General features: G+C 53.3%; 1 protein-coding gene across 2 annotated transcripts in view; it reads left to right on the top strand.

Moving 5' to 3' along the window:
• Itpr3 (inositol 1,4,5-trisphosphate receptor type 3) overlaps window positions 1-25,689 on the top strand; it is a 59,882-nt gene that overhangs the window by 17,679 nt on the left and 16,514 nt on the right. The window contains exons 3-28 of one of the 2 annotated variants that reach the window (XM_090355873.1): window positions 6,698-6,819; window positions 7,283-7,369; window positions 8,306-8,464; window positions 8,911-9,009; window positions 9,297-9,380; window positions 10,221-10,367; window positions 10,537-10,632; window positions 10,971-11,021; window positions 11,218-11,351; window positions 12,125-12,224; window positions 12,301-12,461; window positions 13,897-14,038; window positions 15,259-15,420; window positions 16,786-16,958; window positions 17,169-17,288; window positions 17,534-17,716; window positions 19,674-19,925; window positions 20,027-20,171; window positions 20,527-20,668; window positions 21,299-21,498; window positions 22,131-22,260; window positions 22,585-22,642; window positions 23,832-23,997; window positions 24,864-25,028; window positions 25,102-25,176; window positions 25,536-25,661. In XM_090355873.1, the coding sequence (XP_090211999.1) occupies window positions 6,698-6,819; window positions 7,283-7,369; window positions 8,306-8,464; window positions 8,911-9,009; window positions 9,297-9,380; window positions 10,221-10,367; window positions 10,537-10,632; window positions 10,971-11,021; window positions 11,218-11,351; window positions 12,125-12,224; window positions 12,301-12,461; window positions 13,897-14,038; window positions 15,259-15,420; window positions 16,786-16,958; window positions 17,169-17,288; window positions 17,534-17,716; window positions 19,674-19,925; window positions 20,027-20,171; window positions 20,527-20,668; window positions 21,299-21,498; window positions 22,131-22,260; window positions 22,585-22,642; window positions 23,832-23,997; window positions 24,864-25,028; window positions 25,102-25,176; window positions 25,536-25,661 (3,479 nt within the window). Of the gene's footprint in view, window positions 1-6,697; window positions 6,820-7,282; window positions 7,370-8,305; window positions 8,465-8,910; window positions 9,010-9,296; window positions 9,381-10,220; window positions 10,368-10,536; window positions 10,633-10,970; window positions 11,055-11,217; window positions 11,352-12,124; window positions 12,225-12,300; window positions 12,462-13,896; window positions 14,039-15,258; window positions 15,421-16,785; window positions 16,959-17,168; window positions 17,289-17,533; window positions 17,717-19,673; window positions 19,926-20,026; window positions 20,172-20,526; window positions 20,669-21,298; window positions 21,499-22,130; window positions 22,261-22,584; window positions 22,643-23,831; window positions 23,998-24,863; window positions 25,029-25,101; window positions 25,177-25,535; window positions 25,662-25,689 lie in introns of both variants that reach the window. The other variant, XM_090355872.1, reaches the window with a different exon arrangement.

The following is a 25,689-nucleotide window of genomic DNA, read 5'->3' as shown; positions in this document are numbered from 1 at the left end:
AGGACGTGCCTGGACTTGGTCTCTGGGAATTGTCTGTGGCCCCAACATGCCTCCCCGTTTTAGCCCCCTCTGCACTCCATCTCTGGCTCCCAACTTCACCTCCTCCCCTACACCTGGCCTTCAGCACTTCCCAGCAGCCTTGCCAGCCTCCGTTCCATTCCCTAGTTGTGGGCCACACTCCTACCTCTGCACCTTGGCCCTGTGTCTAGAATGTTCTTACCCACATACCTGGGTGACTTGCAATCTCAGTGGCCCAGAGCTCACGGCCTCCCCAAGGCCTTCCCCGACCCTCCCCATAGGACTTCAAACTTGTACCCCTCCCCTGTCTCAACCCTCCATGCTTTGTTTTCTCAGTTCTTGAGTCTGATGAGCCAATGTATTTTACTCATTCTCAGATTGCTTTTTGTCTCCCTAGCGATTAGACAAGAATATCGACTCCATCAGGACAGATCTCAGCTGGCTTTTTTAAAATCCAGTTTTATCTGCTTTGTCTGCCTTGTTCTTTCTGAGGGTGATGTGGGGGGAGGGCTCTGAGGGTCCCCAGGGACTTCTTGTCTGGGCACAGGGGAGGGGACTAGAATGAAGGTGGTATGGGAGCTGAGGTTTGGAGTCAGCTCTGTGAGTAAGTGACAGGATGGCGACAGGGCGGCGGGTGTGGCAGGGGAAGATTTGCCCCAGGCTTCCAGGGGGATGGAGTTTGAGGCCAATTCCTGACAATAAAAAAGCCACTTAGAACAAATGCGCCTTTGACTTCTTGCTTTCCTCCACCATTGCTCCTTCCCACACTCATCTCTTCCTCTCCATGTTTCCCAAAGCCTGTGTGCAATCCCCTGGGCCATTTTGAAGTTGCTTCTGAAGTTTGCCAGCAAAATGGGATGGAAGAGAAGGGTCCTTGTCCGTTTTTCTCTCTCTTCCGTCTCCCTGGCTCTAGTGTCTTGGTGGGGTGTTCTTGCCTCGCAAGTACAAGGCCCTGAGTTCAAATGTTGATAGTGAACAAAGTAAAAACAAGTTGGGATGGAGACCTAGATTACAACATCCTCAATTTTGAGAACGAAGCTCAGAGCTAGAGCTTGGTGTTACCCTGGGAGATGCCATTTTCCTTGTTCCCACCTTTCCTGTAAATATGCTGGCTGTAGGGAGGACTGCCTCTCCTCTAGCTTAGCTCTCCACTCCCTGTGAGCCCTGGGGTTCTACAGGTTGGATGGACAAAGCCGGGTGAAGCTTCCATGGCTTCCTACTGGGATCCTTGTTTGTAGTTTCAGCTCCTTTCACCTTCTGAAGCCACCCCAAGCCCAAGCATGTTCCAGGAACTCTTTTTTAAATTGGCAAGGCCCTGGGAGGCCCAGGCTGCTGGGGTTTCAGTGTGTGTGGCCCCAGTGCTGGCCTGGTGTCTCTTTTTTTTTTTTTTTTTGCCAGTCCTGGGGCTTGAACTTAGATCTGAGCACCCTCCTTGGTCTTTCCCAAGGACAGAGTCTACCACTTGAGCCCAGCACCATTTCTGGCTTTTTCTATGTATGTGGTACCGAGGAATCGAACCTGGTCTTCATGCATGTTAGGCACTCCACCACTAGGCCACTCTCCTGGCCCTAGCCTGGTCTCTTGATCTGTGCTTTGCTATGGGTTTGGGATAAACCCTGAGCTGGCTAGGACTGGCATGTTCTTGTCATAGGCTCTGTGTCTCTGTTTTTTTTTTTTTGTAGTGTTGGGAATGGAACCCAGGATCTTTCACATGCAAAAGTGTAATCCTGGCTTGCCTTGAACTTAAGACATTCTCGCCTTTTATTTTACTTCCTTGATGGTTGGTGGGCGTTCCCATGCTGTCCTCATTCTCTTTCTCCTCACATGGGTGAGGGGAGATCTGGTATGGGGGGGGAAATCTCAGGGAAACTTTGAGCTCATACACCAGACACAGAGACCCCAGGACATATGTTGGGGTCACCTCCCCAGTCAGACTAGTTGTGGGGGGGGGGCGGGTGGCAGGGAGGAAGATAGTGACAGTCCTCTGTGCATGCTGCCATATCCCATCTTCCACGTTCGCTCTGCCAAAGTACCCTCCAAGCCCTGTTCCTGGCTGGTTTTATGATTATTAACGCATTTCAACTTTAACAAAAGAGAAGAATAGCACCCTATGGGCGAGCCGCTGAGCTTGGTTAAATCCTTTGGTTGTGTTTCAGATCTTTTCACTTTTCAAGAGGTGACTTAGCAGTAGTGAAGCCCTCTGAATCTTCCTCTCGCCCTTTTCCTCTTGTGTCCTCTCCAAAGGTTATAAACCGCTCAGAAGTTGGCATGCGCCATGCATGGGCCATTTTAATGTGTTTTAAGAATACATTCACAGACTATCCTGGGCGCTTTGACCTTGTGTATTAAAAGGCAGCTTTCTGTATAGGCTTCCTGTACATTTTTTTCTTCTGTCTTTTTTTTTTTTTTTTGAGTCGACACACGTGTCTCCAGGCCACTGTTTAATTGCTCTGCAGCATTCCGTTGGGTGAATAAACTTCAATGCATTTATTGGTGTTGATGGATAGATTCTGAGTTTATTTCCAGATTTTGGCAAGTGCCTGTGTTGTGCCTGTGCACATTCAGAAACTTGTGCAAGGGTTTCCAGCGTGGGTTTTTAAGGGGATTCTGCTGAGTGGCAGGAATGGATCTCCACCTCCTGAAAAATGACCCTGCAACTTTTACTAGGACTGTGGCTTTCACACCCTAAGTGTCACGCCCTTTACTCTCTGTCCCTGCCCCACTTGATTTTGTGTGTGTGTGTGTGTGCGTGTGTGCGTGTGTGTGTGTGTGTGTGTGTGTGTGCTGGTCCTGGGGCTTCTCAGGGCCCAGGCACTATTTGTGAGCTTTCTTTTTTTTTTTTTCTTTTGTTGTTCAAGGCTGTCACTACTTGGACTTTTTGTGGGTTAATTGGAGATAAGAATCTCATGAACTTTCCCTCTTCAAACCCTGATCCTCAGATCTCAGCCAGCCCATTTTCTGGGATTAAAGGTGTGAGCCACTGGCACCCAGGTTACTTCCAGCTTTTTGTTGGTTAATTGGAGATAAGAGTCTTCAAGAAAAGAAAATACTGCCTGTGTTCTTCTATCAAGTGCTCCCTGTTCTGAACTCATGCCTCTTGTTTCTCATTTTCCCCAATCCATCCTGCCTTAGTTCTAGGTAGAGCTTTCAGGCCAAGGAGAGTGGAAGTGGGAGGCAGTTCTGGCTTCCTCTTGCCTTGCACACAAGGTGATTCATGCAAACACAGGCTCTGACTTTTTAGTGGTGTGTAAATCCTTTTCCTGGGCCTCAGCCAGCCCTGAAAAAATGTATAGGATCAAGGAAAGGAAGAGGCTGTTAATGTTTTACTCATTCTTTCTTTAACTCCCACTCTCTATTGAATATGTCCAGTGCTTTTTTTCCCTCCTTTTCTTCCAGTTTCTTGTCTGCAGGGCTCTTCAAGCTTTTCTTTTATTGATCAGTGGGGAGGTGCATCTATTCTACAGGCTGTGTGAAGTCTCTGCACGTCTCTGGGGTCTCCCATGCCAGCTCGGTCCACCCTGGAATCTGCTTCTCAGGGCTCTCTGGGGCCTGTGTAGACTGGTCACTACATTTCAAATCTGTTATGAGGGTGGTGGATCAGGGTAAAGGGACCCTACTCAAGAGAGGCCTGCCTAGCCCATTGTCACACTGCAGGGGCTTGACCTGTCCAAGCTCACCTAAAGGCCAGTTTCATTCAGGGTTTCTGGAACCATCCAGGTGATTTCATTGGGTTCTAGTTCTATTTTCAGCCTTGCCTGAAAGTGTGGGATTAGACTCCAGCCTTTCTACCTAGAAGCTGTCCAAATTAAAGTGCCTCTTCTCTGGAACCAGCAAATACCTTCAGAGTACCCCCCCCCCATACTGAGGGTAGAACACTCCACAACTTGAGCCCTCCATTCCTCTTTGCTATAGTGTTTTTCAGATAGTCTTGTATTTTTGCCCTGGCTGACCTGGGATCATGATTCTTCTACTTCTGTTATCTGAGCAGCTTACATTATGGACGTGTACCACCTTGCCTGGTGTGATTTATTTTATTTTATTTTATTGTCTGAGACTGGGTCTCAAACTTGGTATCTGATACTTTTACTCCACCTGACCCATGCTTCCAAACCCTGTTTGATTCTGAGACAAGATCTCACTAACTTTTGCCCAGTCCACTTCAAATCATTCCCTCCCTCCTTCCCTGCCTCCTTTCCTTCCCTCTTTCTTTTTTCTTTCTTTCTTTCAGTTGTAGAGTTTGGACTCAAGGCCTAAATGCTCTCTCTGAGCTTTTTTGCTCAAAGTTAGTGCTCTACCACATTGAGTCATAGCTCCACTTCTGGTTTTCTTGTGGTGAATTGAAGATAAGAGTCTTATAGACTTCCCTTCAAGGGCTAGCTCTGAACCATGATCCTCAGATCTCAGCCTCCTATAGCTAGGATTATTGGTGTAGCTACCAGCACCTGGCATGTTCTTCCTATTTCTAACTCCATAAATTGCTGGGATTACAGGTATGTACCACTATGCCAGGCCTTTGTTTTTCTTTCAGTGTCTATTCTTCATTTTCCTGTCAGTTCTTATTAGTCTTAAAATAATACTTGTTTAGAAGAGGTCATAGTCTTGACTCTTGGTCCTATCAGACTTGGAGCAAACCTTTTTTTGGAAATGGGGTCCGTGTGTTGCTTTAGGACTGCTGATCGGCATTTTGTGTCTTAGTGGGTCAAGGTGGAAGAGCTTGCCACGCTGCTGTGGGACAACTGAGCCAGTGGTTATCTCTGATCCTGCCACACTCTGGATTAGGTGTGGTGAAGGGGGCAGTGGGATTAAGTCACTGAGAAGTGCTGGTTGAGATCTGCTGAGGTCATACAGGCAGTGTTTGTGGTTTTGAGTATCACTGGGGGCCCGGAGCTCTGCCCATAAGGTGGAGCCTACCAGCCTGGGTCAAAACATTCCCAGTCAGGCATCACCAGGGCAGTCTGTGGAGCAGGCATCCAGCAACCCTGCCTCTGACTGTGATTGGGATAATCAATCTCCTTCTCCTTCTACAACACCTCCCATCGTGGTCTAGTTTTCTACCACTCTGTTGGAAGCCATGTTTTGTAAGGAGACAGTGAGAACTGCTGGGTGATGGTGGGGGTGGGGCGGGGTTAGGGGATCTGGTGAGGAACTGCCTGGAGGAGCAGGATGTCAGCTCTGCCCTGGCCAGTGCACAGCCTGCAGTGACACATTCCCTCCATCCCACTTGAGTGCCCATTTCTAGACCAGGCTCATACTGTGGGGACAAGGAGGACTAGGTGGGGAGCCTTGGTGGCTCTGCCCACTCAAGGGTTGCCATTTCCTCTCCCTTCGTGGAAGCGGTGCCTTCCCTGACCTTCTGCTCTCAGTAGCACCTGGGGGCCTCTGTTACCTCTTGGCAGGAGGGAAGTTTAGTGGTGCACTGGTGTGGGGCCTCATGGCCGACTTTGGCCACAGGAGGGGCATAGCCTTCTTGGAAGAAACATTAAAGGTTCTCAAGGAGGGGTTCCTGCCTCTGTAACCCCTGAGGGCTCCTTCCAGTCTCCCAGCATGCCCCTCTTCCTTGTGTGCCACATGCCACTGGAATGCTGCAGTTGTCCATTTCTAGCAGCAGCAGGAGAGGAGGCTCAGGACCCCCGAGGCCAGCTCCATGGCCCAGCTATGCACCGCTGTGAGTTCTGTGATGAGGAACTCAGCCCTCACAGCCTAGGCAGGTCACACTGACCCGTGGCCTGTGCCAACATCACACCATCCTCTCCTCCTGCCACCTGGTAGACGAGGCTTTTCCAAATTGTGATTCCCTTTGAGGAGTCAAATATCAGCCACCTTCTGGCGTTTGGGCTTGTGAAAACGATAGCTATTTTTGTCTCCTTGCCGAAATGAAAATGCAATATTGAGTATGTTTCTGGAATTTCGATTTGCCCTGACTTGGTCACCAGCATGGGTGACTTAGTGTGGGAGAGGATCCGGAGACCGGGGTGAGGAAGGTTTTTAGCCTCTAATGTAGGGCAGGGGAAGAGCCTGGCTAGGGTGTGGGGTCAGGAGGAGGGGACAGCTTCCCACATGACTGAGGTCAGTGAACCAAAGAACAATGCAGATAGGTGCTGTTAGCCATAGAGGCCCGCAAAAGTTGGCACAAACAGGGTAGAGTGGAGGTTCCAGGGGCCAAAAGCTAGCATGTCCTTCCTGCTGCCATTAGGTGAGACGCCCTGCTCTCATATCTGCTTTTGGAACTTTCCGTTGCACTCGGCACAATCCCAGAAGCCCCATAATCAGTGGAATTTTAAGCCGAGAGCAGTGGCTCACACCTGTAATCCTAGCTACTCAGGAGGCTGAGATATGAGGATCGAGGTTCAAAGCCAGCCCAGGCACTAAAGTCCTTGGGACTCTTATCTCCAGTCAACCGCTATAAAACCTGAAGTGGTGCTGTGGCTCCAGTGGTAGGGTGGTAGCCTTGAGCTGAAGAGCTTGGGGACAGCGCCTGGGCCCAGAGTTCAAGCCCCACGACCGACAAAAAGCAAGCAAAACAAAACAAACCCCAAAATAAAAACCAAAACCAGTCAGTGGAATTCTTCCAGCCGCTTCCTCTCTAGCCCCAGTGGGCAGGAGGGGAGGAAGGGCTGCGAGAACAGGTTGCAGGGCCTGAGCCCTGGATGAGCCCTTGTTCCTCTTCCATCCACCACAGACTGCCTCTTCAAGGTGTGCCCCATGAACCGCTACTCAGCCCAGAAGCAGTACTGGAAGGCCAAGCAGACCAAGCAGGACAAGGAGAAGATTGCCGATGTGGTGCTGCTGCAGAAGCTGCAGGTGTGTGTGCATTTGTCTATGGGTGCCAGGAACCTGGGGGCACACAGGGGGAAAAAAACCAAAGCAAGGGACTAGTGTGAGTTGCTAGGAATGAGATCCTCAGCTCTCTGTCCTCTGAGGGCTAGAATTATAGGTGTGAGACCACGATGTAGCTGGGACCTGTTCTAGAAGAGGTGCTCCTTATGAGAGGCAGATCAAATCCTGGAGGCCGCGAGGTGCAGCAGTGGAGGTGAAGATCAGTGAGCCATGGGCCAGGTGTTCGTGCAGATCTGGGCAGGAGGTTTCGTAGGCGTGTGGTGGAGAGCGGAGCAGGAAGTGGCACCAGCCTTGTCCTGTCTGGGGCAGAGGCCTCGTGCAGGGCGTCAGGTTGAGCGCATGCGTGCACATGCCTGTGGTGGGGTGGGGGGAATGTCTCCCTTCAGAAGCAGCTTCTGAGCCTCCTTCTTTCTCTGTGCATATGCAGCATGCTGCCCAGATGGAGCAGAAACAGAACGACACGGAGAACAAGAAGGTGCACGGGGACGTGGTGAAGTACGGCAGTGTGATTCAGGTGTGACCGGCCGGCCTCTCCCTCCCTGCTCCCTTCCCAGCGGGCTGGGCAGGTGTGGGGAGACCGCTGCCAGCAGGCATCGCTCTTAGCTGTGTGTGGCCTCGTGGGTGGCTTTGGACTGTTTCTGTGCCTGTGCATCTGGCACTGTGTGTGGCCCAAGCCTTGCCCAGGGCTGTGTTCATTCATGGTGGCTCGCAGCAGATCTGGAGCCTTTAGCGGTGTGTTTTCAGATCCACCACTCCTTCCATGGTGTGATCTCGGGCAAGTTACTTCTCTTCCTTGTGCCTTGATTTTCCCAATTTGTAAAAGCAGGCTAATGACAGTGTGTTCTCAAGATTATTGTAACATTTTATGTGCTAATACATGCCAACCATTTTTTGTATGTGTGCCAGTCCTGAAGTGCTCAGGGACTGAGCACTGCCCTTTAGCTTCTTGGTTCAAGGTTGGTGCTCCTCTACTTGACCTATATCTCCATTTCTAGCTTTTGACTGACTAATTGGAGATTAGAGTCTCATGGATTTTTCTGCTTGAGCTGGCTTTGAACTGTGATCCTCAGATGTCATCCTCTTAAGTAGCCAGAATTATAGGTGTGAGCCACAGGTGCCTGGCCCAAGTTTTTATTTATTTATTGTAATGCTAGGATTGGCACTCAGGGCCTGTATGCTCGGCAAATTTGCTACCCTGGGGCCACAGCTGCTCCCCCGCTGTCCCAGCATGCACAGCTTTCACAGCAGCTGTTTTCCCATGATTTCTTGGCTGTCAGCAGGGCCTGGTTCACATTTGTGTGTGATTGTGTTTGTGGTTCAGTGTATTCGTCTGTTCATTGTGTGACAGTATAGCTGACACCGCTATATATTAAGGTTATGGTGTGTCCCTCTCCTGAGGGGCTGGCCTCCTGGGAATGGTGGACTCATGCTTGTCACACCTATCTCCCAGCTTCTGCATATGAAGAGTAACAAATACCTGACAGTGAACAAACGGCTGCCAGCCCTGTTGGAGAAAAATGCCATGCGGGTGACCTTGGATGCCACAGGCAACGAGGGCTCCTGGCTTTTCATCCAGCCCTTCTGGAAGCTGCGGAGCAATGGGGACAATGTGAGCACAGGGCTGGGTGGGAGGAGCCTGGGGGGGTGTCACACTCCAGGGGGATTTCTGGAGCATCTTCAGTGTGGGGACCAGATGAGGTCATGCCCCTTTCTTCCTCCTCCTCTTCCTTCTCCTCCTTCTTTTTCTCCTCTTCCTCCTCTTCTCTTTCCCCTCCTCCCCCTCCTCCTCCCTTCTCCTCCCTCCCCCTTTTCCTCCCTCCTCTCTCTTCCTTCTTTTTTTGTGCTTGTCTTAAGCTTGAACTCAGGGCCTGGGCACTATCCCTGAGATTTTTTTTGCTCAAGGCTAGCACTCTACTATTTGAGCCACAGCTCCATTCCCAGCTTTTTTTCTTTTTTAACCCCCATCTTAAAAGAAAGATTGAGGTGTACAGAGGCCTAGCCAGCTGTGGGATGTGCCCCTGCCCTTTCTGCCCTCACTCTGCTCGTCCCCCAAAGGTGGTCGTGGGGGACAAGGTGATCCTGAATCCTGTCAACGCTGGCCAGCCTCTGCATGCCAGCAATTATGAGCTCAGTGACAATGCGGGCTGCAAGGAGGTGAGTGGGCTGGACTGGGTGAGTGGATGGGCACCCCTTCTCAGCATCGTCTTTGTCTCCAGCCTTGCCTGGCGCACTGGTTGCTCTGGGTCTTGCTGCTTCCTGCTCTGTCTCCTAATGCTCAGCCCCATATTCCATCCACACCGTGGAGCCAGGCTGGGTGTGGACCCTGGCTGGGAACAGTGCCCTGCTGCCGAGGGGACTGGGTCCACGTCCCCTCCTCTTCTTCCTTGGCCCTCAGCATGGCCACTCCTGGCATGTACATGTGCCCATTTTCCATTGCACAGGTCAATTCTGTGAACTGCAATACCAGCTGGAAGATCAACCTGTTCATGCAGTTCCGGGACCACCTGGAGGAGGTGTTGAAGGGGGTAAGATGGGGCGCCCCAGTGCCTGCCCAGTGGCTGCTTAGCCCTTCCTTGTGGGTCCCTCCTCTTCCTATCTCCTCTCACACCAGCCTCTACCTGTCCCTTCCCCCCAGGCTTACGCCCAACTGACTGCTCTTTCCTGCCTTTTGGCTATACACCTGTCTAGCTAATCTCTCCTGGGCCGGCCTCAGTTTTTCTCTTTCTGAGAGTGTCCCATTTGCCAGTAGGAATGTGACTTTTGGCATGACACCTACCTTCTCTGCCCAAGTTTGCCCATCCATTAAGGGTTAGTGCACCAGCAGGTGAGAGACCTCGTAAAGGGTTCACCCAGCAAGTGGCATGTGCAAAGAGTGTAGTATTACCTCATTAAACACAACAAATCCAAGCGTGCCCCTTTTATGCAAGAGCCAACTGAGATGTTATGTATGTCTCTGAGTTTCATGCAGTTCATAGAAGCAGGGCCAGGATCCAAACTTGGTCTTCAGGTTCAGAGTCATGGAAATGAACAGGCCTCAGCTCCTGCTCTCTAACCTTTCCAGGGAGTAAAGAAATGAGCTTAACTCCAGCTAGCCAGGCAGGAAGGGCCAGGGAGAGCCAGGAGCGGAGATCCCTCTGCCTTTGTGGAGGTGACTGTAGTTAGTCCGTTAGCGGTACAAGGAGAAGAGGGAAGTAAGTGGTCAAGGGCAGGTTTGAACGTGAAGGTCATGGTGGTGGCTATAGCTGCGCCTCTGGTCTGGGTTGCTCTCTTTAATTTCGGCCCTAGAAAGAGCAAGAGGGACCCAGCGGAGGGGTTTGGGGTGGCTTGGGGGAACTGGACCATGCTGAGCGTTCACCCCGCTGCAGGGCGACGTGGTGCGACTGTTCCATGCCGAGCAGGAGAAGTTCCTGACATGTGACGAGTACAAGGGCCGGCTGCAGGTGTTCCTGCGTACCACGCTGCGCCAGTCCGCCACCTCGGCCACCAGCTCCAACGCCCTGTGGGAGGTGGAGGTCAGCTGAGCACCTGGACTCGCCTGCGGCCCCCCAGGATTCCCCTAGGACTGGCTTCCAGCTCCTCAGACCCCCCACCTTCCCAGGGAGCTCCAGATCACCCAGGGGGAGGGGCCTGGGCTCCCTCTTCTCCCCCCCCTCAACCTGCCTCACCCCTGCACACCCCCAGGTGGTCCACCATGACCCCTGCCGAGGAGGAGCCGGCCACTGGAATGGCCTGTATCGCTTCAAGCATCTGGCCACAGGCAACTACCTGGCTGCCGAGGTGAGGGGGCAGGCAGAGGTGGGCTGGGGGCTCACTTGCACCTGTGCCTCTGTGGGTTAAATAGTAGTAAACAATTGCTGTGAGCGGATGCACACCTGCTGTGGGCCAGGTGTCTCTAGGGGCTATGGCTGGGCAGGAGGCAGGCGTGCAGGTGTGCGCACGTCTGTGCCTGTGGAGAGGGAGATGAAGGGCTCCCGCAGGCATGACATGGGGCTGGGGTTGGGATGAGGTTTTCTTCTCGGGTAGGCCTTCTGGGGCTGGCGCCTCTTGAGGAAGGCTCCGCTGGGTGAAGCTAGATGTTCAGCAGCCTTTTCCCCCCACCTTATATCTTTGTCCAGGAAAACCCCAGCTACAAAGGCGACGTCTCAGATCCCAAGGCAGCAGGAATAGTGAGGCCCAGAGCTCCCAGGCCTGGGGGAGGGGTGACTGTGGCTCTCCCTGGGGGCTGGATGGGGACCCGTGGATGGAGGCCATTAAGCCTGGGAGGTGGGCTGGAGGGAGACAGCCCTTTCAGTGGGTTCTCCAGGTGTTCCGGGGACCTGAAAGGGAGGAAGGGCCCCTGACTGGCTGGGGCCCCATCCCTAGGGCCGTACAGGGCGCAGAAATGCCGGTGAGAAGATTAAGTACCGCCTCGTGGCTGTGCCGCATGGCAACGACATCGCCTCTCTCTTTGAGCTGGACCCCACCACACTGCAGAAAACCGACTCCTTCGTGCCCCGGTGGGTGTGGGACACATGCCTGCGGGCTGGCCGAGGCAGTCCTGTGTCAGAGCCCCTCTGAACCCCACACTTTTCTGTCCTGAGGTCCATTGGCCTTTGGGTATTGCACATCCGCTCCCTTGCAAGATTCAGTCCTCCGTCTTGTCAGTAGTTGAACTGTGTGCCCCGCTCTACGTGCTGCGTGCGTGGCTGTGGTCCTGGCCTTACTATGACATCAATGCTTTTTCATGGTGCTTGGCAGCTGCCTCCCCAGCTGAGCTGGGTGACCACACATGGTCCAGGGCTCAGGAGTCTGGGGAGGTGCCCTGGCCTGCAAGATCCTGCCAACTCTGAGACTAAAGAAACTCAGTGTCAATCAACCAGGCCTTAAACTTTATTAACATCTGTCTTCTCATCTGTAGAGAATCTGCAGTCCCCCTATCACTAGCGCTGTTGAAAGAATGAGTAGTCACCGAATGGGATGCCCCTCCCCCCGTCCCTTACAATCGAGGTCAGCTGTACTCTGAGAGTCAGATTATTTTTCATTTCACAATCAAACACAGGATTTCTGTGGATTGCATGCTTCTTGACATTAACTGGGGCGCACTGTTTATTGAATTGTGGCCTTGTGTTTACCGACAGATGATGGCTTGCGGGTGCAGTGATAGGCAGAACTTAGTCATTCTGCCCTGGTCCCAGACTGTCCCCACACTGTGGAGGTGGACGGTTGTGTAAGGCTGACCAGAGATGGGCCAGGTCTGGAGCTTTACTCCCCGCCTCCTCCCTCCCTGCAGGAACTCGTATGTGCGGCTGCGCCATCTCTGCACCAATACGTGGATCCAGAGCACGAATGTGCCCATCGACATCGAGGAGGAGCGGCCCATCCGGCTCATGGTGTGGCCCGTGTGGGGGCGGGGCGGTGGGGGAGGGGCCCTATCCCCAGGGGCCCTGCTCACCTGTGTCTTTGCAGCTGGGCACCTGCCCCACCAAGGAGGACAAGGAGGCCTTTGCCATCGTGTCAGTGCCCGTGTCTGAGATTCGTGATCTGGACTTTGCCAATGATGCCAGCTCTATGCTGGCCAGTGCAGTGGAGAAACTCAACGAGGGCTTCATCAGCCAGAATGACCGCAGGTGGGCTTTGGGGGGGCACTTGGAGCTGCAGGGTCTGGAGGTACAGGCTTTTTGAAGAATTTTTAAAAATATTGTCAGCCTGCCCCTGCCACCATCCCGGGAACCCTGAGCCCCTCTCACCTGACCCAAAGCCCCCCATGTCGTTCACCCTGAGCTGACTCTCAGGGCTTGAGCACTGTCCCTGAGCAACGTGCTCTACCACAGAACCACTTCCAGTTTTCTAGCGGTTAATTCCTGCCCGGGCTGGCTTTGAACCACAGTTCTCAGCTCTCAGCCTCCTAAGCAGCTAGGATTACAGATGTGAGCTGAAATAACCTAGCAAGCTTAGCCATCAAAGTCTGCGTTTGTAAAAAAGTACTTAACCTGCTTAACCACCTGTGTGTGGTTTCATCCTTGTGGTTTTTGACCTAGGGCATCTTACGGTGCCGACCACCTATGTGAAGTCAGGAAGGTGGATAGTCGTTGTTGGGCAGCTATTAAAACGACGCCTGCTGCGATTCACTGAGTGTTGGTGACTTCAGTGCTGTGGGTTCAAGTCCCATCGGAGTGGCTAGGATACAACATGAGCCCTCAGTGCCTAGTTTCTGAAGGAGTTTGACTCTGGGCTCACCATCAAAGGAATCTCGAAGCAGAAACGAGGCAGCTGGGATGAGGGCTGGGAAACAGGCAGGATTCAGTCCCCAAGGAGCCTTGGCTGAACCTGGGCCCCTAAAATCCAGAATCTGCCTTATGGCTCACTAACCTCATGATGGAGCTACTGCTACCCCTGTGTGATCTGTAAGTGGGACTGCAGCTCAGGGGGGTTAAGACACTTGCCCAGAGGCACACAGTTAATCAGTGGCAGTCAGGATGTGAATGCCAGTCATACAAAACACTCTGCCCGGTGCCCTGCGCTTACCACTCCAGACTAGAGTGCTCTCAGATTCCTTATCTTGGGGGCAGTTAGGAATCTGGGGTGGGTAGGGAGTGGGATGTTTTGAGAGAAGTTTAGGATACAGGCAAGCAGAGTAAGTTAAGGGTCAGCCGGGCATGGTGGCTCACACCTGTAAGCCTAGCTACTCAGGAGGCTGAGATCTGAGGATCAAGGTTCAAAGCCAGCCCGGGCACTAAAAAAGTCCTGGATCTCTTGTCTCCAATTAACCAACAGAAAACCAGAAGTGGCACCGTGGTTCAAGGAGTAAGGTGGTAGCCTTGAGTTGAACTTTGCGGCAACACCAGGCCCAGAGTTCAAGTCCCATGACCAAAAACAACAACAAAAGGAAGTTAAGGATAATAAGGCACTTGGTGGTGAAGACAGCAGAGCTAGAGGGACTTCAGGAATACCATGCTTTGGGAAGGGCTGGGTATCAGAGAGGACCGTGTACTCGGTAAGCCCTGGGGTTGCTGCCAGGGCTCAGCAGGTCACACTTGTCATCCCTGGTCTCCGCTTGCCTAGGTTCGTTATCCAGCTACTGGAGGACCTGGTGTTTTTTGTCAGCGATGTCCCCAACAATGGACAGAATGTCCTGGACATCATGGTCACCAAGCCCAACCGGGAGCGGCAGAAGCTGATGAGGGAACAGAACATCCTCAAACAGGTGCCTGTGTGGCGACAGGAGGGGCCAGGACGCCTGCTGAGCTTCGTGCTTGCCTCCTCCTGCCCTCCTGTGGTTTCTTATCACCCCCTTTTACAAAATGAGTAAGGGGCTGCAGCTGACAGCGGTCCTGCCCTTGAGCCCTCACTAGCATGAACAGGGCTCTGGGTTCCATCCCCAGCACTGAAGACAAACAAAAAGCATCTGTGGGTCTGGGCCGGTGCCAGGTGCCTCCCTAGGTTCCCTACAGGACTGCTGTACTTGATGCTCCCCCTCCCAGGAGGGACAGTTTTTATTCTCTTTCCCTTTACTGGTGAGCAGACTGAAGTCCACAGAGGCCGGGGTGGGTGGCTGGGTCTCGGCTGGATCTCTGCCCGCCAGGGGCACAGTGTAGAGCTGGGGTAAGGGCTGGACCAATAATCGATTGGTTGACTTTTCTTCTTTGTCTTGGTGATTTTTTGAGGTAGGGTCTCTGTAGCCTGCACTGGCTTCCAAGTAGACATCTTCCTCACACTTCTGGTATGACAGGTGTGTGCCACTGCACATGGCATACTTTTTATTTTTGCTGGTTCTGAGGTTTGTCTCGAGTTTGCTCCATTTGCTTGTTTAACTGGTGCTCCGCCACTTGAGCCATACCACCAATCTAGCTTTTTTTTTGCTGGTTAATTTGGAGATGAAATCTCTTGTACTTTTCTTGGCTTGATTGGCTTCAAACTTCTATCCTCTGGCCTCTCGAGTAGCCAGGATCATAGGCCTGATCCACAGGCACCTGGCTTAACTATACTTTTATTTATTTGCTTACTTACAAAGAAAAGTTTGCCTTGAGAGAATTTCAAATGTTAAGGAATTGGGATCTACAGGTTTATCTCAGTAATATCATGCGTACATAGCACGCTAAGGATTGATTTGATTTACACACACATACACACAAGCCCCTTCAAAATCAATTGCTCTTCACCCAAACTCCTCCTCATCATGGCATCTAGCGAGAACTGTCCTGCCTGACCACAGTGCCATGGTCTCACTGAAGAAAATCAGTCCACAGTGGGGTTCTGACCCACAGCCGGAGAGTTAGGGTGAACTTAGGGGGTGATGGCCAGCAGTCAGCTCAAGGTTAATGTCATGGGGGGCTTCTGGTCAGCTGAGTGGGGCTCAGCGTTCCTGGGATGATGGCGGGGCAGACAGGGTAGACAGAGCCCCTTCTCACCCTCCGTGTCCTCCAGATCTTTGGCATTCTGAAGGCCCCGTTTCGAGACAAGGGGGGCGAGGGCCCGCTGGTGCGGCTGGAGGAGCTGTCAGATCAGAAGAATGCGCCCTATCAGCACATGTTCCGCCTCTGCTACCGAGTGCTGCGCCACTCGCAGGAGGACTACCGCAAGAACCAGGTGGGTGCCCGCCGCCCTCCTGTCCCTGCTCACTCCTGCCTTCTCAGGTGGGCAACAGGAGGGTCCCAGACAGGGACGGTTCAGGAGCAGTGCTCTGCTACTGCCATCTTGAAATTCCCCCTCTTCTCTTCTTTTGGATGGCACTGGTGTTTGAACCCACAGTGTCTGCTTGTCAAGCAGCTGCTGTAGCCCCTCTTTCGGCCATGCTTCCGGCCTTTTTTCCTCTGGTTATTTTTAAGAGAGGGTCTGGACCTTTGTTTGCACCAGCCTAGACCACTATCCTACTTATGCTTCCAACTACAGCTGGGATGACAAACTCCACGACAGCTTGCTTTTTCTGTTAAGATGGAGTGAGTGTGCGTATGCATGTGCCAGTCCAGGAGCTTGCACTCAGAGCCTGGGTATTGTCCCTGAGCTTTTTTTTTTCCTCTCTCAAGGCTAGCAGTGCTTCGTTACTTGAGGAATGGCTCCACTTTTGGCATTTTTGGTGGTTAATCAGACTTTCCCGCCCTGGCTGGCTTCAAACTCAGATCTCAGCCTCATGAATAGGCATGAGCCATTGGCACTGGCTGGTATAGTGGACTTTCATGCCCAATTTGGCTTAGAACTGTGATCTTACCCATCTTAGCCTCCCAAGTACTTAGAATTACAGATATGAGTCACTTGAGCCTGGTTTTGAAATTCTCAGGTTTCATTTATTATTATTTTTTTTTAATTTTGGGCTAGTCTTGGGGCTTGAAATCAGGAGCTAGGATAAGATTAGCTTTCTACCACTTGAGTCATAGCTCCAGTTCTGGCTTAACAAAAGAAAAAAAGTAGTCTGGGCGCAGTGGCTCACACCTGTAATCCTAGCTACTCTGGAGACTGAGACCTGAGGATCAGAGGCACCAAAGGACCTGAGACTCTTATCGCCAATTAACTTATAGAAAAAAAACGGGGTGTGGGGCTTGGCTCAAGGATAGGGTGGTAGCCTTGAGCTGAAGAGCTCAGGGATAGCACCCAGTTCAAGTTCAAGCCCCATGACCCACCAAAAAAAAAAAAAAAGGTGTAAGCCACTGATGCCTGGCTTGAAATTCTTAGTCTTTGCACACACAAAGAGTCTTCTGTTTCACTTTGCACTGGACCCCACACATGCTGTATCTGGTCTTGGTAGACAGACAAGCCCCTGCTCATAAAGGTGGCACTGTGGAGGGAGATAGCTTATGAGTTCACAGCTGTGGATTGCCTGCCCGCCCCTTCTCCATATCTGGCTTCCTCTTCCACTCTTGCTCCTTCCCAGCATGGAGTCTCTGTCTTGGGATCCAGAAGAAAGCTGGACCCTGCGCTTTGTCCATGGCTCCTGTGACCCCCTCTGTCTGTCCGCAGGAGCACATTGCCAAGCAGTTTGGAATGATGCAGTCCCAGATTGGCTATGACATCCTGGCTGAAGATACCATCACCGCCCTGCTGCATAACAACCGAAAACTGCTGGAGAAACACATCACCAAGACTGAGGTGGAGACCTTCGTCAGCCTCGTGCGGAAGAACCGGGAGCCCAGGTGGGCCTCCGCCACCCTGCCCGGTCCCCACCCTGCCCGGTGCCCGCCCTTCCCACTGCCGCCCTCTTGGCGGAAAGTTTGTCCCACCCAGATGGTGAGGCCTGGGGAGAGCAGGAGCCATCTTGTGGCTGGGGATGGGCTGGGAAGGAGGTAGTTCTCCTCGCTGCAGAGCAGCCTCCAAGCCCCTCCCGGCCTGCTCTTCCACCTCAGGTTCCTGGACTACCTCTCTGACCTGTGTGTGTCCAACCACGTGGCCATCCCTGTCACCCAGGAGCTCATCTGCAAGTGTGTGTTGGACCCCAAGAACAGCGACATTCTCATCCAGACTGAGTAAGTCCACCTCAGAACCTTTCCTTTAGGGCCCCCCGACCTGTTGTGGTTCAGTAGATAGGAGCCCAGTGCCTCCTGTGGGCAGCCTTGGGTCCAGCACTGAGCAGAGGGATGGGACCCAGAGGCAAAACAGCCACAGGCGTGCCTTGTAGATGCTCAGGGCCGCATTCCACATGGAGGACATGGCCGCCTGGGGTTTTGACAGGAGCCCAGCATGGCTGGGTGATTTGCGCTTTTGTCTGCAGGTTGCGGCCCCTGAAGGAGATGGCCCAGTCCCACGAGTACCTGAGCATCGAGTACTCCGAGGAGGAAGTGTGGCTCACCTGGACCGACAAGAACAATGAACACCACGAGAAGAGCGTGAGGCAGCTGGCTCAGGAAGCACGGGCTGGCAATGCCCATGACGAGAACGTGCTCAGCTACTACAGGTGCCTCTCCCCCACCGCAGCGGCCTCCACGGCGGGTTGATCCCTGTGTACACTGAGCCCCAGCAACTCCAGGGGCTCCCGCTCTGGCTGTGGCCATGTCGCTGTCCTGCACAAAACTGCCCTCAGGACAGCATCAGGACTCAAGCCTCATCTATCTCCAAAGACGTCTTACGATACCGATATCAGACAGGCATGGGCGGGTGGCTCAGGCCTGTAATCCTAGCTACTCAGGAGGCTGAGATCTGAGGCTTGTGGTTCAAAGCCAGCCCAGGCAGAAAAGTCCCCGTGAGACTCTTATCTCCAAGTAACCACTCAAAAACTGGAAGTGGTACTGTGGCTCAAAGTGGTAGAGTACTAGCCCTGAGCAAAAGAGCTCAGGGACAGCACCCAGGCCCTGAGTTTAAGCCCCACAACTGCCCCTCCCCCCTCCCCCCAATTACCACAGGGCCTTTACATTGCACATTGTATCATTGTATACCAGGCGCTCTTGTGAGCACCTCACTGCCGGTTCATTTATGCCTTACGAGAACCATAGGAATGCTGGGTTCTGGGGTGCATGCCTAGCTACCTAGCAGGCCGAGATCAAGGGTCACAGTTAGAAGCTAGCTCAGCCAGAAAAATCCGAGGCTCTAATCGCCAGTTAAGCACCAAAAAGCTGGAAATGGAAGTGTGGCTTGCATTAGGCTAAGTTCAAGGCCTCGTACTGGCCACACATACACGCACACCCGAGAAGCGGAAGCACAGAGAGGTGATGAAACTTTCCTGGAATAACACAGCCAGAGTTGTGAGCCATGGTTCACATTCAGACTGTTTTGGTTCCAGAGCTGGTAATGAGGTGGGAGGAGACAGAGGACAAGACATTACTCAGTGACGACACATTTGACTCTTGTGCTCTTTTTTTTTTTTTGCCAATTCTGGGCTTGAGCTCAGAGCCTGAGCACTGTCCTTGGACTTTCTCAAGGTTAGAGCTCTACCACTTGAGCCTCAACACCATTTCTGGCTTTCTTCTATGTATGTGGTACCGAGGAATCGAACCTGGGTCTTCGTGCATGCTAGGCAAGCACTCTACCACTAGGCCAAACTCCCGGTCTCTTGTGCTCCTTTTTATGTCTCATTCATATAAGTCATACACCTTTACCAGCCAGGGCTTTCTTCTTGATTCTTCCTCCCTGCCCTCTCCCAGCCTCCCCTCATCTCTTAGCTGCCTGCTTCCTTCCGGTAAGGATCGATCCTGTTGGGCCATAGGGTCTTCCCTCTCTCCCTTTTCCCCCTGCTTCTTCTTTCTTCTTTCTTCTTCTTCTTCTCCTCCTCCTCCTCCTTCTTCTTTCTTCCTTCTTCCTTCTTTCTTCTTCTGTCCTGGGGCTTGAACTCAGGGCCTGGGCATTGTCTCTGAGCTTCTTTTAATCAAGTCTAGTGCTCTACCGCTTGGGTCACAGCACCACTCTTGGCATTTTCTGTTCATGTGGTACTGAGGAATCGAACCCAGGGCTTCCTGTGTGCTAGGCAAGCACTCTCTCACTAAGCCACATTCCCCACATGTTTCCCCCACCATTCCTGAGGCTTAAACTCAGAGCCTCAGTGCTGTCCCTAAACTTTCTCAAGGATGGCACTTTATCACTTGAGCTACAGCTTCACTTCTGGCTTTTTGGTGGTTAATTGGAGATAAGCCTCACAGACTTCCCAGGCTGGTTTTGAACCTCAGTCCTCAGCCTCTTGAGTAGCTAGGAATACAGACGTGAACTACCCTTGTCCAGCAGGGCTTTTGCTTTTTCCAGACAGGAGAATGGCAAATACTCATCACAGACCCCCGGGGCTCTCCATCTTTAGATTGTGTCTCTTCCGCTAGTGTGGCTAATGCATGGATTTACCGGTGACCCTCTGCCATCTGTGGGGTCCTTACCCAGCCCGGACCAAACTAGCAGAACCCTGTGTTCTCACGGGCCTCCTTGCCGCCCAGGTACCAGCTGAAGCTCTTCGCCCGCATGTGCCTGGACCGCCAGTACCTGGCCATCGATGAGATCTCCCAGCAGCTGGGCGTGGACCTTATCTTCCTGTGCATGGCCGATGAGATGCTGCCCTTTGACCTGCGTGCCTCCTTCTGCCACCTGATGCTGCACGTGCACGTGGACCGCGACCCCCAGGAGCTGGTCACACCGGTCAAGTTTGCCCGGCTCTGGACTGAGATTCCCACTGCCATCACCATCAAGGAGTGAGAGGGAGGAAGGGAGGGCGAGTCGGGGGCAGAGCCGGGGCAGAGGCCGGGCTGGGTGGGTCACAGGGGTCCTCACCCATCCTGGCTTCTACCCCCAGCTACGACTCGAATCTCAACACTTCCCGAGATGACAAGAAGAACAAGTTTGCCAGCACCATGGAGTTCGTGGAGGACTACCTCAGCAACGTGGTGGGCGAGGCTGTGCCCTTTGCCAACGAGGAGAAGAACAAGCTCACCTATGAGGTGGGCAGAGGGGGGTGCGTGCTGGGGTTAGAGGGTCTGTGCATCTCTGGATCGCCACTAATGGGGTCTCAGTGTGCGCCTAGGGTGCCCTTGTGGGAACCATGACCCCTCTTTCCTCCAGCCTTCACCTGGGGACACAGAAGGCTGGAACCTGCCCAGAAATTCAATGCTTGGAGGAGGGCTGCTGGGCTCTTCCTCTCCACTCACCGCATCAGCCAGGGCCCCCCTCTCCCAGGGGTCCACTGTCCTGAGAACCCTGTACTCATTAGTTCCCTTCACGTTGATTTCTGGGTCCTGGCCCCACCCCTCAGGTGTTGGCCCCGCCCATCCTCACATCAGTCCCGCCCTTCCGCAGGTGGTCAGCCTGGCTCACAATCTCATCTACTTCGGCTTCTACAGCTTTAGCGAGCTTCTGCGGCTCACCCGCACGCTGCTGGGTATCATCGACTGCGTGCAGGGGCCGCCAGCCATGCTGCAGGTGTTCGAGGACCCAGGCGGTGAGGCTGGCCAACCCACTGCCCCCTGGTCCCTTCACCTCCTCCAGGCACCCAGAGCCCCCTGAGCATCCCTCTGGGTCACCTGCCTTCCTGGCTGTGCTGCAAGGTGGCCTCTTGGGTCCCCAATCTCTTCAACTGGGGATGGGGAAGAGGGCTCCATGGGCAGCTGTTGTGAAGACCCCAGGGGACTGTCTGGCTGCATTGCTGACTATCAGTGTTCAGTCTTGAGGGGAGACAGCCCAGCCATGCTGGAACCGACCAGTGAGAGTGGACCCAGCCCTGCCATCGGGGAGTGTGCTCAAGCTTCCTGCACTCAGGCACACTGGAGGCCACACCAGAGGCCAGAGATTCACCCGAGCAGAGCATGTTAGGGTCCATCGCCTGTCTGTACTCCTGGGGTAGTGTCCCCTCGGTCAGTTTCCTCCAGAGAGCTCATTTCCCCATGCAGTTTATCTTTGGCCTTCCCTTTTCCCAGACTTGGCCAAAAGCTGCCCTCCCCCAGGAAGTCTTCCTGGGTTAGTTGGGTTAGTCCCCACCCTTCTTCAACAAGGCTTTACCCCGAGCCCACACCCTGTCTCCAGCCCCCTGCCTGTCTCACTGGGGACCCGTGCTGTGCCCTCTGACCCACAGGCAAGAACGTGCGGCGGTCCATCCAGGGCGTGGGACACATGATGTCTACCATGATGCTGAGCCGCAAGCAGTCTGTGTTTGGTGCCCCCAGTCTGCCTTCGGGCGCCGGGCCTGCTGAGCCCCTGGACAGAAGCAAGTTCGAGGACAATGAAGACATTGTGGTGATGGAGACCAAGCTGAAGATCCTGGAGATCCTGCAGGTGGCTGGGCAGGACCGTGGTCCTCAGGGTGTGGACCTCAGACCCCGGGGGTCAGCACGCCTAGGACTTGGTAGAGATGCACGTTCTCCGCCCCACCCGGGCCTCCAGGCTCAGGAGGACACTTTTTATGGGGGGCACAGTCTGTCACGATGAGCCCTCAGGTGACCTAACGTGGTGAGGTCTCCCTCAGTTCCTCTCTTTTACAGGTAGGAAAGTGAGGGAGAAGGAAACTTCCCAAAGTCCCAGAGAGGTGTGAGAACCCTGTTCTGTGTCTCAGCCTCTCCAGCACCGCCTCCGGAAGGGGTGTGTGGGGTTGAGAGGAGGGATGAGACCCTGTGGTTCACCAGAGGGCTTGAGGATGTCTGAGCAGAGCATCAGAGGAGGGATTTCTGACCAGGTCTGGTGTGGGTTGAGGCGGGGCGGTGTTGGCCACAGGCTCTGACTTTCATGAAGATATAGGCCAGTCATGGGTCTGCAAACCCGGATTCTTTCAGCCTCATTTTTCCCTTCCCCTGAGAGCCTTAGGGCAGCTTCGCAGAGTAGGATAAGAACTTCTGCCGCCCTGGTGGAGCACAGTGTCTCCTGCCTCTTGATCGCAGACCTGTCTTCCCCACCCCTCTGTCTGTCTCCAGTTCATCCTCAACGTGCGGCTGGATTACCGCATCTCCTACCTCCTGTCTGTCTTCAAGAAGGAGTTTGTTGAGGTGTTCCCCATGCAGGACAGCGGGGCTGATGGCACGGCCCCCGCCTTCGACTCTACCAGTGAGCACCAGGACGCAGGGAGGGACAGCCCCCTGCCCTGCCCCTTTCAGTCTGCAAAGGCCCTTCCTCCTGTTGGAGGGCCACAGTGGGGAGAAGGGGCAGGGACCCTCCTCCAGCTCCTAAGTGGGGGAAACTGAGGGCCCCAGTAAGGACTTGTCCCAGATCACAGCCAATCCTAGGCTGACCTGCACCCATGTCTCCTGACTCACAGGCCCCTGCTTCTCCTTGCTCCATCCCAGAAGCTCTGCTCCTGTCCAGGAGAGCAATGCAACCTGGTGGTTTGGGATGAATTCTCTTGAATGTCTGTTTTCTCCTTTTCTACAGCAGCCAACATGAATCTGGACCGCATTGGAGAGCAGGCAGAGGCCATGTTTGGAGTCGGGTGAGGCCAGGGTTGAGGTGGGGTTGGGAGGTGATGCTGATACTGGCTTGTGACCTCTAATGGGGTGGCTGGGTTTTCCTGAGAATGGGGCCTGACTCTGGGCCCCCCACCGTCACTGGGCTGGATACTCGGAAGCTCCTTGCTGGCCAGCTTCAGTGATTTTGAGCCTTAGTCATCTTATTTGGGTCTTAGTCATCTTACTTCTCTGCTTGGGTCATGTGGCTAGCCAAATGTCCTCCTGTCCCATAGCAAGAAGGAAGTGTGGGGCTTGTAGCCTGGCACCCCCCCTTTGATAGACTGGGCAGGGGTGTAGCCCACAATTCCCACTGGCTGTTTCTGTTTTTTTTCCTTAGTGTTAAGCACAGCTGGTAGACCCCTTCTCCAAGTGATGCTTTAAATCCATAAAATAAATCCCATTAAATCACAAGGGAAACCCATGGCCTTGATGCAGTTATCAAAATATTGAAGAAAACAGATCAGAAGTGACAGTTCTATATGTGCTCTTTATTAGCACGTTAAATAGCCAGACACATGGGTGGGTGTAATTAGCAAGTAGTGAACGAAAACAGTGTTTCACAATTTCCATTAGCAGCTCAGAGGTGAGGTGAAAACCTCTGCGATTTTTCTTTTCTTTTTTTTTAAACTGGTGACGAACTCACAAGGTACAGTTAATGGTTCCTTGTTGAAGGAAATGCTTTCACTTCGGTTAGAGAGCAGTAAAATGAAAGATGTTAGTGGGTGCTGGATGGGTGCTGGTGGCTCTTGCCTGTAACCTTAGCTACTCAGGCTGAGATGTGAGGACTGTGGTTTGAAGCCAGCCGAGGCAGGAAAGTTGGTGAGACTTGGATCTCCCAATGAACCAAAATTAACTGGAGATGTGACTCAAGTGGTAGAGCACTAGCTTGAAGCAAAAAAGCTCAGGGACAGTGCCCAGACCCCAATACCAGCATAAACGTAAAACAATAAAAGAAGTCATGCGTTCTCATCCCCCTTGCTAGTGATGGGGCTGGCAGTCCCCTGTGGAGGGTCCCTGGAGGGACTCAGGATGGTGGCTGTTGACCCACTGGTGGGACAAGTCAGTATTTTGAACAGCTGTTGCACTGGTATTGCTTTGGGTGGCAGAGCGCCCAGCCCCCTGGCAGGTTGGCAGAGATGACTAGCCTGCTCATACCCGCACCCCTGCCCGCAGGAAGACCAGCAGCATGCTGGAGGTGGACGACGAGGGCGGCCGCATGTTTCTGCGAGTGCTCATCCATCTGACCATGCACGACTACGCGCCGCTCGTTTCAGGCGCCCTGCAGCTGCTCTTCAAGCATTTCAGCCAGCGCCAGGAGGCCATGCACACCTTTAAGCAGGTGATGGCGGCCGCCTGGCTTCCACCTGGGCCTTAGGCTTGTGCTGGACCCTGGGTGAAGGTGATGAAGTTGCTCACAGCTTGGGGGAGGGGGTAGTGGGCTCAGGGACTTCCAGCCTTGCTGAGCTCCTTAAAGGTGAGAATGGAATCATGGCTGCCTTGGGCTTCTCTCAGCTTGGCTCAAGGCTTGCTGTTTCTTACACTGTGGGCAGCACTTGAGAGCTTGCAAGTCTTATACACGCCTGTGCTAAGGGCTTCAACTCATGCCAGGCCCCCAGGCAGTCCTGTGTGTGTCACTGTGACGTCCTGTCCCCTCCACAGCTCCCTGTGAGCTGTCTGCTATCTAGGCTGGCATTTAGCAAGTACTTACCGTGTAGCAGGCACTGCACACTGGTTTGAATTCTCTCCTGGAATTGTCCCAGTAGCTCATTCCCATGAGAGAGGAAATTGAGGTTTAAGCTTTTCCTTTTTGCCATTTGGCCTAGACTGAGGAAGGTAGGTCCAGCTCACATCCTGAACTTAGGGTTTAGGACCCTCTTTCGGTCATGCTTAGTGACATCGATGTGTTTTTCCCTCTGGAGTATGAGGAAGCAAGTGACACTCCACAGTGGCATGTGACATGACTCAGATTAACTGAAGCCAGATGATGGCCACTCAGGGCAAGGGAGGAAAGGAGGTTTTTGGTCATCAAGGAAAACAACCTGGAGGTGGTGAACTTTGGGGCAAGGCCATAAACATTGAGAAATAGATGGAGATGTTTGGGGGGCACTGGGTGGCACAGGGAAGGGTGTCTGGGTGGCACAGGGAAGGTGCTAGAGTTCTTTTAAGGTACATAGCCCCACAAGTCAGATTGTGTTCCACCTTCAGGTACAACTGCTGATCTCAGCCCAAGACGTGGAGAACTACAAAGTGATCAAGTCAGAGCTGGACCGGCTGCGGACCATGGTGGAGAAGTCAGAGCTGTGGGTGGACAAGAAGGGCAGTGGCAAGGGTGAGGAGGGAGAGGCAGGCACCGCCAAGGACAAGAAGGAGGTGAGTTATAGAGGGCTGGATGGGGTCTCATGAGGGCTGGGCCTGGCTGACTCTATCCTGTCTGTGTCCCCAGAGGCCCACAGATGAGGAGAGCTTCCTGCCGCCGTCTGGGGAGAAGAGCAGCGAGAACTACCAGATCGTTAAGGGAGTGAGTGGTCCCTGCATCTCCAGGGTCAGGGCCCTGCAGCAGGCCCGGCTTCCTCTGCCTCCTCCCCTTTGCTCCAGATAGCTTCCGGCTTTCCTGGCATGTGAAAAACAGCCCTGCCAGGGTCCAGATGGAATTATTTTAAAGCTGAAGGAATGGAACCAAGTTCCATTTCACAGTCATATTGTTCTATTTACTTTTATGGGTGGAATTGGGTTTTTAGTGTTTCTCTGGCTCCAGGCCACGGTCTGGCTTCAGCAGCTCTGACCTCCTTCCTGCTTCCTGTCCCACTGTTGGTTAGTGGGCAGAGAGGGCCTGAAGAGTGGGGCACAGGCTCTGGGCTCATCCTTCCCTTTCCCCAGATCCTGGAGCGGCTGAACAAGATGTGCGGAGTCGGGGAGCAGATGAGGAAGAAGCAGCAGCGGCTGCTCAAGAACATGGATGCCCACAAGGTCATGCTAGACCTCCTACAGATCCCCTATGACAAGGTGACCTGACATTGACCTTGGACTCCCC

The sequence above is a fragment of the Megascapheus bottae genome, chromosome 22 (genome assembly GCF_031878675.1).
Source record: "Megascapheus bottae isolate mThoBot1 chromosome 22, mThoBot2.hap1, whole genome shotgun sequence".
Taxonomy (NCBI): Eukaryota; Metazoa; Chordata; class Mammalia; order Rodentia; family Geomyidae; genus Megascapheus; species Megascapheus bottae.
Note: the sequence above shows the minus strand (reverse complement) of the source record. Positions and strands in the feature narration are given on the sequence as shown.